We start from the raw sequence: 16,083 nt of genomic DNA on the forward strand, positions 1-16,083 counted from the left end.
CGTTGTTCACCGCTGTGGAGAGAGGAAAACACGACAACAAAGGCGTGTCCTGGTGTGGGAGAGCAGATGGGGAGGGGGGGCGAGGAAACCTGATGCTCATTAGGCTGTTTGACCAGAATGGCTCACCTGACAGGGACACGGGAAACACTCAGGTATGGCATCTGACTTTTCTTTCTGCTAAAGATGTGTTATTTGTTTGTAGTTATCGTTATTATCTCGTACTGACGTTGTTTCCCGTTCCACATCTTCTGGATTCAGTTTGATTTAATTCATTTCTGACTGGTGAGGTAGGGGGAGGACATTAGTCTTTGTCACAGCACTGTTTATCGGAAAATATCACAGACATCCCTTTCATCCCAAGACAAACAACAGCAAATAATCGCTGTAGTCTCATAGAAGCCTGCGTGTGTCCAGGGCCTCAGTGCATTCTCACTACATTCTCACAGTGCAGTATCAGGTACAGTATAGATTCTATACAGACATATTTTACAACTGAATGCCAGTTATAGAGAGAGGGTAGAGAAGCTTGTTTGAGCGGTCTAATTTTTTATTTATTTATTTATCTATTTATTTTTATTAATGTTTTTCTCAGTATATTTGCTTTGTGGCTAGGGGTCTCTGTTAGTCTTGTTCTTTTGTTATAATCATAAACACTGTTATAAACATAAACATTAAGTTTCAAGTTTATTTCGTGCCCAATATCACTGTTTAAAGTCTCCACTCAGTTTTGCCATGTATGTAGTCCAGAATCTACACTATATTTTTCAAATAACTACTTTGTATTTAAATGTGCCCTGTTTCAATACCAATTTAAACGATGTTTCGAAAGGGAGGGGCTGGACCGTATATGCCCGATGTGTCAGTGTAACCCAGTCACTGTCGGTGTAAGTCTTACCTCCATAGATGCCACATCTAAACCTCATCGTAAACAGTCGAACCATGAGTTGAACAGTAACAGAAATAACCAGTGACGCTATTGTGTCCGTAAGATTCCTTTTTAATGGAACCCCTGATACGCGTTACATGTAAGCCAATCTGAAGGCATGTGTTTACAGTTCTTTAACTGTAGGGGCTTGTTTTTCAACCTGGAAATAGCAGCATGTTTGCTTCACTCTTCTAACAGTGTACTTCCAGTCACGGAGTGGAGAGAAATGGTGATTGTTCTCCATTTGCTTCCTGTAGGGCATACGTGCTGTTTCAGGGGGAAATTTGAATAGACCAGCGTTTTAGTCTGATCAGGAGGCCGTGTTCACTTTGTGACATTCCTGAGTACACTTTGAGAGAAACGATGTGTTTGCATAATAATAATTCAAACGTTTTTTCCTTTCTTTCTGCTTTTTTTTTGTTCTTTTGCAGTCTTTTTGCTTTTCCGGAGAAGGGCTTACGTCTGACGGGCCCTCGGCCACCGAGTGGGGGGAAGCCACGCACAAAAATACACCCAAGCATGAGATTACCGTGGGATTTTGGGAGGTGCTGTGTTTTGTAACTGACAACATACTCTGATACACATGGGGGGGGGGGCAGTGGAAACTGGGGGTACTGATATTCGTATCGGGTATTCGTTTTATATTTTGCAGTTGTTACGCATGGTCTTCCTTTTGCCATCCCAAACCTGCATGGACTTTGACTGTCATGCTCTGTATAGTGGGATTGTCTCTCAATGCAGGTAAGACCACACTGATGGAACGTGAAGAGAATGCATTATTTAAAAAATAGAGTCTTTATCTTCTATGCACTGCACCCTGTACTATCAGGTAATATAGAGGTGAAATGCAATGAACTACATATTCTGAGATTTCCAGATCAAAGGTTTCTCTCTCTCTCTCTTTTTCTCCCTCTTTCTCTCTCTCTCTCTCTCTCTCTCTCTCTCTGTCTCTCTCTCTCAGTAGATAAGCCACGAAAAAAGATACTATTCAAATGACTGTACGAACCAACTATATTAATTCTTGCCTATTATCCTCAGGAAAGCTGTGTCTTTCAGTCAAGGCAAAGCCTTTAAGAGTTTGTGGTCTCTGAGCCTACTGCAAACAGTGTGTGTACCACAGCTAAAGTCTGAAGGAAGAGAGAGTTACTGAAATAAATGACGGACCTAAACTGGATGTGTGTGTTCAACGTGCTTTAGGCGTTACCATGGCGATGCAGGTGACCTCAAGCGGACCGCAGACCCTGCAGAAAGCCCAGGGTGACAGGGTGACTCTGGGTTGCACATACACGCCAGGGCCCTCAGACACTGGAGAACTGGACATCGAGTGGTCAGTGATCAGCGCAGACACCACTCAGAAAGACCAGCTGGTGGGTGAAGTTTGAGAAAGTTTTTGAGAACAACACTATATTTGAAAGAATGAGTGATCGATTTATTTTATTTTATTTATTTTATTTGAAGCACAACAGGCCACACATAGGGAATATATGGAAAAACGTGAATAAACAGTGTAAGGAAAGTACAAAAAAGCCCAAAAGGGTTTGTATGAGGCACTTTCCCAATAGTATCAGCTCATATGTAGTGAAAATTAGGTACTGGGGGAAAAAAAGAGGTTGGGTGGTGGGGACTAATGAAAATAAAAGAGTGGTGTTAAAAATATAAACAAATTAAACTCACAGTCATACAAGGAAAGCAGATTGGGCCAGGGTTAATTGGGACAGAAGTTTTTACAGGTTAATGAGTGATTGACAGACTACAGTCTGTTACTGACACACATGTTTACTGTGCAATAGACTACAGTCTGTTACTGACACACATGTTTACTGTGTAACAGACTACAGTCTGTTACTGACACACATGTTTACTGTGTAACAGACTACAGTCTATTACTGACACACATGTTTACTGTGTAACAGACTACAGTCTATTACTGACACACATGTTTACTGTGTAACAGACTACAGTCTATTACTGACACACATGTTTACTGTGTAATAGACTACAGTCTGTTACTGACACACATGTTTACTGTGCAACAGACTACAGTCTATTACTGACACACATGTTTACTGTGCAACAGACTACAGTCTATTACTGACACACATGTTTACTGTGTAACAGACTACAGTCTGTTACTGACACACATGTTTACTGTGTAACAGACTACAGTCTATTACTGACACACATGTTTACTGTGTAACAGACTACAGTCTATTACTGACACATATGTTTACTGTGCAACAGACTACAGTCTATTACTGACACACATGTTTACTGTGTAACAGACTACAGTCTACACATATTCAGAACATTTCTCTGCTTTAAACAGTGCGAAACACTCCCCAGACAGGAGATTGTATAAAAACATTTCCCTGCTTTAAACAGCGCTACATTTCCCCAGACAGGGGTTTGTATATCCACACAGGCCAGTGGACTTATTTAAGTTATGTTATGTTATGTAGCCCTCAGGGAGCTGTTTCATGTTAACCTGTTATTTGTGTGATTTTGTTTTCATTTATAAAAACAACACAAATGAATTGGTTGAATGGTCTCGGTTCATGCTGTCTAACGTCTGCTAGACAAAAGAGCGAAAAGGTCCCTGCTTTTGGCCCCGTGCAGGTTTTGGTTGGTCTGAACCAGTTAAATCTCTGCATTTCTCTGAAGTTCTCCCTGGGTCTCAAGCTTGTTATAAAGTGGCAATAGTGATAAAATATCAAAAATAATAATAATAATGACAACAACAACAATAATAATAACACTACTGTTACTACTACTACTAATAATAATATTAATGTGTCCTTCAGATCATGTCATACACAGGGGGACAGAAATATCTCCATGGCAACCCTGGTATAACAACAGGATTGGACTTTGCAGCTAGAGACCCCTCCCGGGGAGATGCCTCTCTCACCATAGCAACCCTGACTCCTGCACATGCTGCAACCTATCAGTGCAAAGTGAAAAAACCACCTGGTGTTGACATGCGGAAAGTTTCACTGGTGGTGCTGGGTAAGGCTTCAGTTTTTACAGAAATGTTAACACACACACACAGACACACACGAGCACACAAACACACACACACACACACACACACACACACACACACGGTCATCTTCACAATGGCCTTTGACTTTCCGAGTACTAGAGGTACTCCCCTTTGTTGAGGCGCACTTAAAGTTTTTCACAGAATGTTCCATCTCAAGCATTTTTCAACAGGCGCACAGCAACATTCAGCAGAGTTGAATGAACTTAAAGAGTGTATATATTTTCCAACACTGGATCAAACTGAAGGCGATATAAACATTGTCAGAGTTCATTTAAACACTGTCACATTTGCTCTGTGGGCGTGAGAATGGGCCAACGAGCGTGTTTCTTGAACCTTTTGGTGAAATGTCTGAGCAGTTTAAGACTCAAGGTTCAGGTTCAGGTTTAAGGTTCAGCGGTTAAACCCACGGGGACCTGGTTCAGGGTTGTTTCACACAATTGGCTTTGTTTGTCTTTCGCCGTTTTATACTTTCATTTTTCTCCGTCCTCTCACTCTTTTTTTTTTCTCTGCTCTTGTCATCTGCAGCTTTATTTTTTCCAAGGCCTCCTCTGCACAATGCCATTCCCCTCGTCCATTTCTCTCCCTCCTCTTAATCTCTCTCTTTCTCTCTCTCCTTTTTCTCTCTCTCATTCACCTCTCTCCTCTCTCTTTCTCTCTCTCACCTCTCTCCTCTCTCTTTCTCTCTCTCCTTTTTTTTCTCTCTCACTCATCTCTCTCCTCTCTCTTTCTCTCTCTCTCTCCTCTCTCTCCTCTCTCTTTCTCTCTCTCACCTCTCTCTTTCTCTCTCTTTCTCTCTCTCCTTTTTCTCTCTCTCACTCACCTCTCTCCTCTCTCTCTCTTTCTCTCTCTTTCTCTCTCTCCTTTTTCTCTTTCTCACTCACCTCTCTCCTCTCTCTCCCTCTCTCTCCTCTCTCTTTCTCTCTCTCTTTCTCTCTCTCCTTACTTATTGTCTAACTGTATTTTCAGCTCGTTTTCATTGCCCTGTTCACATTCTAGCCTGTCTTCTACAACTGTATCAAATACCTTGATAGGAGCTGTAGCAAACATGAATAAAAACAAAAAAAAAAACAGTTATTTTAAACCTCCGTGATCACACACACACACACTGTGAACAGTCAGCAGTGAATTTGTCCTCTGCATTTAACCCATCCAACACACCAGTAGTGAACACACACACACCAGACAGAGGAGCAGCATTCCTTGCACCCAGGGAGCATTGGGGTTAAGTGCCTTGCTCAAGGGTCAAACCGGCACCCCTCCGGTCACGAGCCCGGTTCTCTAAGCTTTAGGCCACGGCTGTGAGTGTGATGGTTTGTTAAAACAGTGTGGGACTGGGGGTGTAACGCGTGCCTAAAAAGATTGTGTTCCCTCCGACAGCGCGGCCTTCCGTACCCAAGTGTTGGATGGAGGGCGGGGAGGAGGTTGGGAGTGCGGTGTCCTTGCACTGCAAGTCTTCTCACGGCTCCTCGCCGCTCCGCTACGTCTGGAGGAGAGACAGAGGAGGTGCGATCCCTCCCTCCGCTACTCAGAGTGAGTGTGAGCTCCAGAGTCTGCTGGGTGGTTCGGTTTTTAACGGCTCTGCCACGGCTCTTCTGTTCAGTCAGACACACTCACTGACATTATCTTTTCGTGAAGAATTCAGTAAATCATCCTTTTGTTATGGTTTAAGAAGCTCTCTCCGTTTCATTAATACCATTCAGCGAACACACATGTTGAAACAATGTTTTTAAGAGGTGAAGGCATAGTAAGTGTTAGTTGTGGGGTGTCAGAATGAGGTAGAATTAGACATTTACACATTTTAGGCCATTTTAACTGAAAGAGAATGAAAGTGGGGGGGGGGGGGGCAAAGGCGACTATTGTATTGAAAAAACAGACCGATCTAATAGCCTGCATGCAGGTCTCCATAGAAACATACACATGCAGGTCTCCATAGAAACATACACAGCCAAAGATGTGGTAAAATGATACAGACTTTCCTAAGCCCTTTTAAACAGTGAGATTGTCTTGTCTTGTCTTGTCTTGTCCCGTCCTGTCTTGTCTCGTCCTGTCCTGTCCTGTCCTGTCCTGTCCTGTCCTGTTCTGTCCTGTCCTGTCCTGTCCTGTGCTGTGCTGTGCCGTGCTGTGCCGTTTTGTTTGTTTGTTTGTTTGTTTGTGCCCCAGACTCCCACACCGGGGAGCTGCTGATCCGTAACCACTCTCGGAGCTTTGAGGGAATCTACTTGTGTGAGGCATCCAACGCAGTGGGGCAGGAGAGCTGCAAACTCAGGCTGCACGCTGTGAATCGTGAGACCACATGGGCAAACACCTTTCCTCAACACGCTTTGATTAAACACAAAAACAACAGCACTGAGACTCAAATCTGCCAGTAATACATGGTGCCACAGACACATAAACGTATAATAATCATATGAATTACTTCACTGATGTTATGAGTTAAGACGTACATGAAAAGTCAGCAGTTCCCAAAAACCAACAGGCATCATTTTTTCCCATCCATCAGAATCGTCGCGTCATGTCACATCATGTCTTGTGCCTCAGACAGTTTGTCAAAAATTTCAACACGACCCTAAAAGATCCCTCAGACAGAGAAACATGCTCCACAACTCCGCTGTGTCAGTTTACAAGCCAAAAAAAGAGCACCAGCAGTTTTGTTACACCTCATGACAAATGGATCAATGTCCTGTGACATTTCCTCTTTCAGTCTGGTGAATCTGTGTGCGTGTGTGCGTGTGTGTGTGTGTGTGTGTGTGTGTGTGTGCGCGCGTGTGTGTGTGTGTGTGTGTGTGCTTGTTGTTCTACCCTCAGCCCCTAGCAGAGTTGGGGTGATCACCGGGACAGTGGTGGGCTGCGTCCTTCTGATCATCATCGTTCTATTGGTCATCTGGCTCCTCATCTACAAATTTGATTGGTCACGTCACGAGAAAGAGCTTTCCAATGAGATCAGGTATGCTGTTATTATCTTCAGTGCTGTTGTCTACAGAGATGGCTGCCGCTCACAGGGCAGTGGTTCAAATAGGACCAGACCTGACGATGCATGGACTCATTTTGTTCTCTGGATACAACTGAGAGTCAGACATCTGTCAAATAAGTGTGTGAAGTGTCTAAATTACTGGATCTTGTCCTTGTTCTCTTACATTGTTCCTCTACCTAAGGTCCTCCTCCACTAAACTTACTAAAATTCTGACAAGACTTAGTGTGCCTCGGTAAATGGCAAACAACCTCACATAGTCTTATGTTATGAGGCAGCCTGGCAGACAGGTGGCAGAAGAGGGCAGTTTGCTCTGGGGACTCCAGTAATGAAGTCTGTCTCACACCTGAGCCTCACTCTGAGTTGTTAGTTTGTGTTTTTAAACCGGTGCTTGCTCGATTGGATCAGCCGGAGAGGCGCTCCTGCTCTGATTGATTGTTTCACTGCCAGGCAACCGAAGACCCTTGGCACTCGAAATGGTTAAGGGGAGGGTTAGGGTTAGGGTGGGTTAGGGTTCGGATTAGCCAATCAGAGGCATGCGAACGCTTTTGTCACATGGAACAGAGCATCGTACTCATCCCTCCTGCTGATCCAGTCTAGCACCAACCTTTTAAACCCTGCTGTTTCAGCGTTCCTTCCTTGGATTTGAGTTTGTACGGATGTTGCGTACTCTTAGAAACTGTCACGTTGTGCATTTGAAGATTTATTGTTTGTTATGAGAGCGCTGTCTCTGTCTCTTCTGTTCTGAAGATCCTTCCAGGGTTTTGTTGACTTTGGCAGTCAGTCTCGTTTTTGGTTTAATAGTAAAGACTATAACTCCACACCTCTCCAGTGGATCCTGCACGTTTAGAGAAATGTCATCATTTCTAAGATTTATCCTGATAAAGAAACAGGAGCACTGAGGACCACTGGGGCAGGTCTAAGTCATTCACAGGCTCACTTCACTCTGACTCTAGTCTGCGTTCATCACGTGTAGAATTCCAGACGTCTAATCATAGACATTCATAGACATTCAGGAGCACTGGGGAGCACTGAGGAGCACTGGGGCAGGTCTAAGTCATAGACATTCATCTCAGTTTTGCTACTGAGAGTATACTGTGTCCTGAGTTTATTACTTTACTCGATTATTCGTTTGAATCCTCTTTTTGAATGTTTCATTGTCCACCTTAGGGAGGATGCCATAGCCCCGGAGAGTAGGCCGACCAGCCGGGTGTCCAGCCGCTACACCGGCGTTGCCTACAGCCAGGTCGGCACAGGTCACGCCCAGCACCTGCCCTCAGACAGCACCAGCTACAGCCTGGCCAAATACGACAGCAGATATGGCTACGCTGTCTGATCTGAAACCTCATGAATATTAATGAGTTTACACAACACTTTCAAACAGTGAGGGGGTCCACTCATTCAAGCTATCAGGATAAACAAACACACGCAATGCCAGGGTTGGTACGAGGTACAGTGTGTGGCAGGGATCTGAAAAGCTTTTGTCTCAAATTATCTCATATGTTTTTTTTTTGTTGTTGTTGCTATTGTTGTTATTTGTTTGTTTTTTTTTTGTACGTGGGATAAATTCACATCTGTTGAATGTGGTTACGCCACAATGACAATATTCAGAGGTTTATAAGATTAGATGCATATCAGTGATGATATTTTTGTGTAATATTTGACAGAAATGAGACAAGCCATTGCTTCCCTTAATCTTATTAGACATCAAAGACTTAATGGTTATTCAAAAAAAAAAAAAAAAAACGTTTGGGGGACCTGCGTTTTCCGTTGCCTAGGTTACATACTGTTTGGTATTTGGGCCAAATGTGGTCTTGGTGAAGACAGTTTTCAGTTTCAGTTGTTTTATTGCATCTTTATTTCATTGCAGTTATTTGTGTTATATTCATAAGTTAAAAGTGAAAAATGTCAGTGAAATCGTGCACTGATAACATTGTGCAGTTATTATTTTATTATTAGTTCTTTATGCTGCCTGTATCCTGCATGTAGCAGACATAGACTACATGAAAGCAGTTATTAAATATGACAGGTGATTATAGCCACCTCAGGTTGCTGTGAAAAGAACAGGAGTGTGTGTGGGACATGTGTGACTGAGGCAGTAATACAGTTGTTATGGTTACCTACATATTAGGTCATGTTTTCACAAAATTTCTCTACTTTTTTTTTTTTTTTTTTTACAACTTCTGCCTGTTTTTTTATCCAGAATTTTCTTGAAATAAACATATCCAGATTAAACATTATGAGTCTCTGTTTAACTATTTTAACTATACTGTTGCCCCCCCCCCCCCCCCCCCCCCCCCCCCCGCCCATCCTTCTTCTCTTTCCCAAAGCATGTTTCTGATGAGGACGTAAAGGATTAACTGTCGCTTCTCCACTACACTAATTCACTTGCAGTGACTTAACTACACTAATTCACTTGCAGTGACTTAGTAGTCAGTGCACGCACTTTGTATGTGCGGACGGAATGAGGGTTTACGGAGCGCAGAGGTGCTTACGGAACTATATAAGTGTATAGAAGCTATAGAAGCTAACAATAGCCTGTATTCATATTTCGCTGTATAGTCATTTATCAACCTCACATCCGTGTGCTATTCGTCCGAGATTTAAATATTTAATCACATTTTTCAGTTACGTTTATATGACTTTGTTTTCGGTGTTAACCGCTGTATGTGTGTATGTGATTATCCTTAGAGATAAGCTTTATAAACGCATTTTGACTGTACTCTTTTGCGATTTATACACTCAGCAGTCCCAGGTCCTCTATCGGCCCCTATTGCCCAAAAAATGAACTATAGCCGCGCAATGAGTTTCAGTGGAGAGATAGCAGCGTAGGGAAGCGGCTACGGATTTTGACCTTCGGGATACGAATGGTTTCTAAATAGCGTCACCTGTCATTGTGGACTGTTTTCCCAAAGGACAGATGGACACCTTTTCCAGTTTACCAGAGAAACATTTGTTAGAGAGGTTATGATCAGTCTTGTCTCCCCTGATTTACAAACAGACCGAGTGTGCGTGGAGTACTGATCGAATTGAAAATCATGTTTTGAATGGAATAGAGCCTATCCCAGTGTTCATTGGGCGAAAGCCGGGGAAGTCCATCGCAGGGCAGGTACACAGACAGACACATTCATTCGGGCAATTTAGAGTCTCCAATTCACCTAACCTGGATGTCTTTGGACTGTGGGAGGAAACCCACGCATGGGGAGAACATGCAAACTCCACACAGAAAGGACCCTTGGAATCAAACCTGAGACGTTGCTGCCCCACCCTAGTATAGAGCCTAATGACTTCAAGTCATGTCCCACCTGTCTCCACTATACACTCCGGCCCATAGGTGGCAGTAATACACTTTTCACATTACATTTCAGAAACGTAGCGAAGAAGAATACGTCATAACCGGAAATGTATCGACGAAGGTGCGACACCATCGTTTCTTCTCGAAGATGTTGTTTGGAATGGCGTTTAATTTTCGTTGTCTGCGATAATGAGTTACAGTCACGCTGTCTTGGTTTACAGAGTCACGAATCGATTCTGTAAACAGATCTGTATGTAATATATTTTGTTCAGCTACATAAAGAAGGAACTTCTCGTTTAAGTAACTATTTGTTTGTTTTCCCTTGCTGGTTGTTTGGCTGATTAACGTATATCAGCGGGCGAGCGACACTATATTCGTTAAGTTTTCGGGTTTTTTTTAGCTGTATATATCGGCCGTTAACATGCAGGACAGCGGCGAGAAAGCTGTCAGTTTGAAAACTAGCAGCGCGGTCTCTACTGCCCTTGCCATTGCGAAGCCTCTAGAAGAGAAGAAGAAATTAAACAGAAAGATCTTGGACGAGGAAGAATACATAGAGGTGAGTTATATGGTGTTTCTCTTCGAAACACATTTGCTTGTCAGAACCTGTTGGTCCACCGTAGTAACTGAACATTAATAAATTAGAGTACACAGCCCGCGACTGAACGTATGTTTAACTTGGGCGCCAGCCAAATTTCTTGTTTCTTCTCGCCTGTTGTGATACAGTAGTTTAGTTGGCTGCCGCATAGCTCTGTCAGTCATAGCGATTTAGTCAATACTTTAAGGGACATTTCACTCCGTAGTGCTCTGTGGTTACGCAGTTGGTATGCGCGAAACCTAACTCGTTATCTCCTATATACAGAGTTTGGAGAAGATCATCCAGCGAGATTTTTTCCCAGATGTTACCAAGCTGCAGGCGCAGAGGGAGTACCTGGAGGCGGAAGAAAACGGAGATCTAGAGCGAATGAGAGAAATAGCCATTAAATACGGGTCAACGGTGACCAGATCTACGCCTCGTGCCTCCGTACCTTGTATGTACAAGCTCTATGTTTTGATGTATTCGCTATTGTTGTTGTATTAAGCTCCGTGCTGGTGTTTCGTGATATGACTTCTCTCAGAGTTGGCGTTAAGACACAGAACGTGCTGACTTAGTATCCTGTGCGTAACGGGCTGTTTTCAGATGTGACTCCCGCTTCGTTTGAGACACCAGAGGGAAGACCAGCATCCCCTTCATCTACAGTCAGCGGATTTAGAGCTGGAATCAAAACATCTGAGGATGGTATGTTTACGAAATGAACACTCTCTTTTTGTTTTAGTTTCGCAAAACAACGTAACGAATCAAACAGCATCTCCATCTGTCAGTTACCGTCATAGAGCTATATCTGCAGTGGTGATTGAAGGTTGTCGTCACTGGATAAAATCATTCAGTGGTTGAACATACGAAGACAGTTTATAGACGTTCTACCACATTCTTATTCCATGCTGGTCTGTATGTTTAGGGGCTAAAGACTCAGAGACCAAGGAAGAGAAGGAGCTTCCGTCTCTCGACCGTTTTCTGGCAAAGAACACGAGTGAGGACAACGCGTCCTTCGAGCAGATCATGGATCTGGCGAAAGACAAGGAAAAGCTGAAGCACGCTTGGCTGTACGAAGCAGAGGAGGAATTCAAACAGGTATCCACAGTTTGCCTACAAGCCCCACTGTCTTCACATTTCTTTTATTTGTTTCCTCTGTTTTAAACCAGAACATAATACATTTGCAGAAGTACAGAGCAGTGTGTCTGTCTGTGTGGGTCTACATTTTAAATGACACTTGTTTGTTGATGTTGTTCTTTGTAGCGGCACGAGGAGAATCTCGCTCTGCCGTCGTCGGAGAAGCAGGCACTTGAATGTGTGAAGGCCGGTGTGGAGACCTGGGAATACAAGGCTAAAAATGCCCTGATGTACTACCCTGAGGGTAAGATAGAGCTGTCCTGATCCAAACCTGACTTCTTATTTACAGCCTTCTGTGTTTCATCAGTTATCAGCCAGTATTCACAGAGGAATGGGTCTGTGATTCTGTTCTGTTCAGAATCTAATGTAACCATCTAATCTGTCTAATATACTCTGTACTTTCTGGATTAGAGGGGAGACAGATTAAGGTGAAAGAGGGAATTAGCATCTTATTTTTGTAAATTGTATGTGTCATTTTCTCTTGATCTTCTTTGTGTCTCTCAATAGGAGTGAAAGACGACACTGTCTTCAAGAAGCCGCAAGAGGTGGCGCATAGGAACACACGGTTTTGTGGAGACCCTTTCAGTAAAGCTCTGAACAAAAGCCAGATTCAGCAAGCTGCTGCTCTCAACGCACAGGTGAGCGTCTGAGCCACGGCAGTCTGAATACTCAAACCCCTAACCCTAACGCCAACCTCCGCCCTGACCCTGACCTTCACGCCTCTTTCATCTCTGTCTCCAGTTTAAACAGGGAAAAGTTGGACCAGACGGCAAAGAGCTGATCCCAAACGAGTCTCCTAAAGTTAACGGATACGGCTTTGAGGCAGCCCCGTCCCCGGCACCAGGCAAGTGTTTTAACCAATCACGGCACACGTTATGGCGGCGTTCTGACCCAGAGCGAGCCGCGCGCCACGATGATTAAGCCATTCGCACGAAACTTCCGCCGAATATAAGCTGTGGTTCGCGTTCCTGGATTCCGAATACTCTTGCGTTGTGTGTTTGTCTTTCCCTTACTGTGGTCTGACCTTTGACCTTTAGGTGTGGCAGAGTCTCCCCTGATGACCTGGGGAGAGATCGAGAGCACGCCGTTTCGTCTGGATGGCTCTGAGACGCCTTACGTAGAGAGGAGTCATGGCCCCTCCTTCAAGGTAAGGTCCTCTATAATGGACCAATTACACTGTCTCATGTTTACCCTCTCATAATGACTGCACAGATCACCATCACAAATCCAGGCTCTATAATGGACTAATTACAAGAGCCTGAGGTTCATTCATTCTGTTCATTAATACCTTCTCTTTGTGTAAAGCAGTTTCTGGGAATACGTTGGCTATGTGATATCATATATACCTTTGTTGAGTATGCTTTAGGCACACTGACCAAGTCTTCTCACCCATTACTTGGCTAAGGGATTCTCCTGAATGGCAGGGGTTTTAATTCCCTACACATGCACTGTGGGTAGCCGGCTCATGTGCCAAAATAAAGGTCCCTGTATAGTTTATTACAGTCAGCGTTCAGGAAGATATGGCGCCTATCAGTTGTGATTTGGCGTTGATGCGGTTTCCATGGAGACGATGGAACATACTGCCACCGTTGATCTCCCTTGGTGATAAAGAAAAAAAAACACCACAGTTACTGTGGCTGTTATTGGCACACGTTCTCATCCAGGCTCTGTGCTACGATCGTGACGTTTTGTTTCCTCACTTCCATTCACAACCTGAATGTGATTCTCATGAGCTCCTCTGAGTAAGACTCTCTGCTGAATGAAGAAATAATTGTGCATTGTAATAGCCAGACTGATACTGCAAGTGCGATTAACTGCACTTATCTTTTCCTCATAATTGCACTGTGCTTTCTCGTGTTTATATTTAGCGTTGTTTTCAATACATAATTATATTTGAAACAGATAAAATCAATACGAACTCTAATTCACTCTGCGTTTTCAAGAACGGTGAGTTAATGAAGGAACAAGCCCCATCCCTGTTAATTCCCCCCTTATTGACTCTTGGATAGTGCTCCTCTCCTAATGCAGTCTAATCTGTAAAAATTAGGGTGAACGGAGCACAGTTTCCTCTCTGTTGGTAAACCAGTAAATGATGACAATTACAGTGGTACATGTACCATTCTTGTAAATATTTCCTTGAGGTGTTCCGGGTGTCCATGCATGTTAAATGCCTCATATAATAAAGTAAAATCTTCCTGAGTAAGTCTACGCCGCGAGTGTAAGCTGTGAGTAAGTCCACTGTTTGTCAGAGAAAGAATAAGCCATCAGGTCATTGTCAGTAATGCCAAACCAAGTCTACCCAAATAAACTTAATGCCCAGAGTCAGGGCTGCGCAATATTGCCAAAATATTGCACAGCGATACTTCTAGTCAGTATCGCGATCCATGATATTTACCACGAATTTTTTTTTAACAATTTACTATGCAGTGCAGTCAAACTTGATAGAAATTACATAGCACTCCATTTCTTTTCTATCCCTACAAGAAAACACTGCTCATAACATTAGGATATTTAAAACACAAGTAAAAGAATAACTGAAATACCAGTAAGATGAGCAAAAGTGCACTTTCTTATATATTTTGACGACACTCCAGTCACAAATGAGACAGATGGTGACGCTCAAATGAGGATCCCATAGAAGACACCCATAAATTGCTTATGGCTATAAAAAAAACGACGTTTTGAATTTTAATTGCGATATTTTCTAGGCATTGTGTGTACAGACGCGGAACGGCGATGTTTGCTAAATATTTTTCTCTGTGTACGTCATACTGCAGATCAGCAGTTTGCATCTCAGCAGTGAAATGAGAAAAGTGCTTGATTTTTAGCCCTGTGTGAGAGGCACACTGCGTGTGGCTCTGACTGCGTTTATGGTCATTGATTTTCTTTGTGTTGGACTTCCTGTGTGGTCCTCAGATCCCAGAGCCAGGGAGGAGGGAGAGGCTGGGCTTAAAAATGGCCAACGAAGCAGCTGCCAAAAACAGAGCGAAGAAACAAGAGGCTTTACGCAAAGTCACTGAAAACCTTGCAAGGTAAGACAAAAAAAAGATTTAAAAAAAAAAAAACAGTTGTGTTGAATGTGGTGGTATTTTTTGATTTATCTGTGTTGTGAAGTGTTAGTGTTGTTTGTTTGTTTGTTAATATTTGTGATGATGTAGGTTGTTTTTTTGTTTTAAGAGATTCATTTCCTCCCCCTCTCTCTCTCTTGGAAAAAAAAACAAACAAACAAAACTTTCAACATTAATTTTATGTCCTTCTTATGATACGTTATTCTCCCTCAAAACACTTTAAAATACCCTATAAAAATTCCTTACTGTCAGCTCTGTGTACCGGTTTGGGTGACACTGATTGTTAATGTGAAAATTTTCTCTCTCAGTCTCACTCCCAAAGGCCTGAGTCCTGCATTGTCTCCTGCCCTTCAGAGACTTGTCAACAGATCATCCAGCAAGTACACAGACAAGGCCCTCAGGGCCAGCTACACCCCGTCACCCTCACACAGAAACATGGGCTCCAAGACGCCACTGGGAGGCCCGGACACGCCCATGGGCGCTCCAACGCCGGGGAAAGCCAGGACCCCGGCCTCTCAGGACCCCGCCTCCATCACGGACGATCTCCTACAGCTCCCCAAGAGGAGAAAAGCTTCGGACTACTTCTGATACAGCTCAGTCTGCTGGGCACGGGACTGACGGGACCAGCTGTCTGCTTAAACCTGCAGTTACTTCTAACCAAGGCGAAAACAAAAGAGACTGAATGGGTCCTGAGGTTTTCCTCATCAACCTGCCCCTTGGAAAGGCTGTCAAAACAGCAAGACTATACACCAGGCACAGTGCAGACTCAGCCAGGAGACGTGTGGTCATCTGTGTCCAGAACCCGCAGTGATGGCAGGGGAAAAAAAAAACTGGGTACATCTTTAGGTTGCCGTAGCAATGACTGTGTAGATGGACCAGTCATTCTTTCATTAGGTGTTCAGTATTATGTGACTGTAATTTTACAGCCGTTGGTCAACATTAAAAAAAATCTGTACAGTTTATAGAAATGTTGTCATCCATCATGTTTTTCTGGTCAACGTTTATGACATTAGTGACATGACGTTACTGTGTGAAAGGAGACATTGCAAAACTTTTAAAAGCAATGGAAATGACTT

The 16,083-nt window shown here is 43.4% G+C and overlaps 2 protein-coding genes across 2 annotated transcripts; both read left to right on the forward strand.

Moving 5' to 3' along the window:
• The first annotated feature begins 2,130 nt into the window (after positions 1–2,130).
• Positions 2,131–8,272, forward strand: vsig8a (V-set and immunoglobulin domain containing 8a). Its single transcript, XM_030769970.1, has 6 exons — positions 2,131–2,292; positions 3,727–3,931; positions 5,346–5,498; positions 6,129–6,251; positions 6,774–6,912; positions 8,107–8,272. The coding sequence occupies exons 1-6, from the start codon at positions 2,131–2,133 to the stop codon at positions 8,270–8,272; spliced, it is 948 nt and encodes a 315-aa protein (XP_030625830.1).
• Positions 8,273–10,373: 2,101 nt separating this feature from the next.
• Positions 10,374–15,963, forward strand: ess2 (ess-2 spliceosome associated protein). The gene is made up of 10 exons (XM_030768893.1): positions 10,374–10,787; positions 11,091–11,259; positions 11,409–11,507; positions 11,728–11,900; positions 12,066–12,183; positions 12,447–12,577; positions 12,681–12,783; positions 12,977–13,086; positions 14,856–14,971; positions 15,316–15,963. Exons 1-10 carry the CDS (start codon positions 10,653–10,655, stop codon positions 15,593–15,595), a joined length of 1,434 nt encoding a protein of 477 aa, XP_030624753.1. The 5' UTR covers positions 10,374–10,652; the 3' UTR covers positions 15,596–15,963.
• The last annotated feature ends 120 nt before the right edge of the window (positions 15,964–16,083 follow it).

The sequence above is a fragment of the Chanos chanos genome, chromosome 3, assembly GCF_902362185.1.
Source record: "Chanos chanos chromosome 3, fChaCha1.1, whole genome shotgun sequence".
NCBI classification, from domain to species: Eukaryota; Metazoa; Chordata; class Actinopteri; order Gonorynchiformes; family Chanidae; genus Chanos; species Chanos chanos.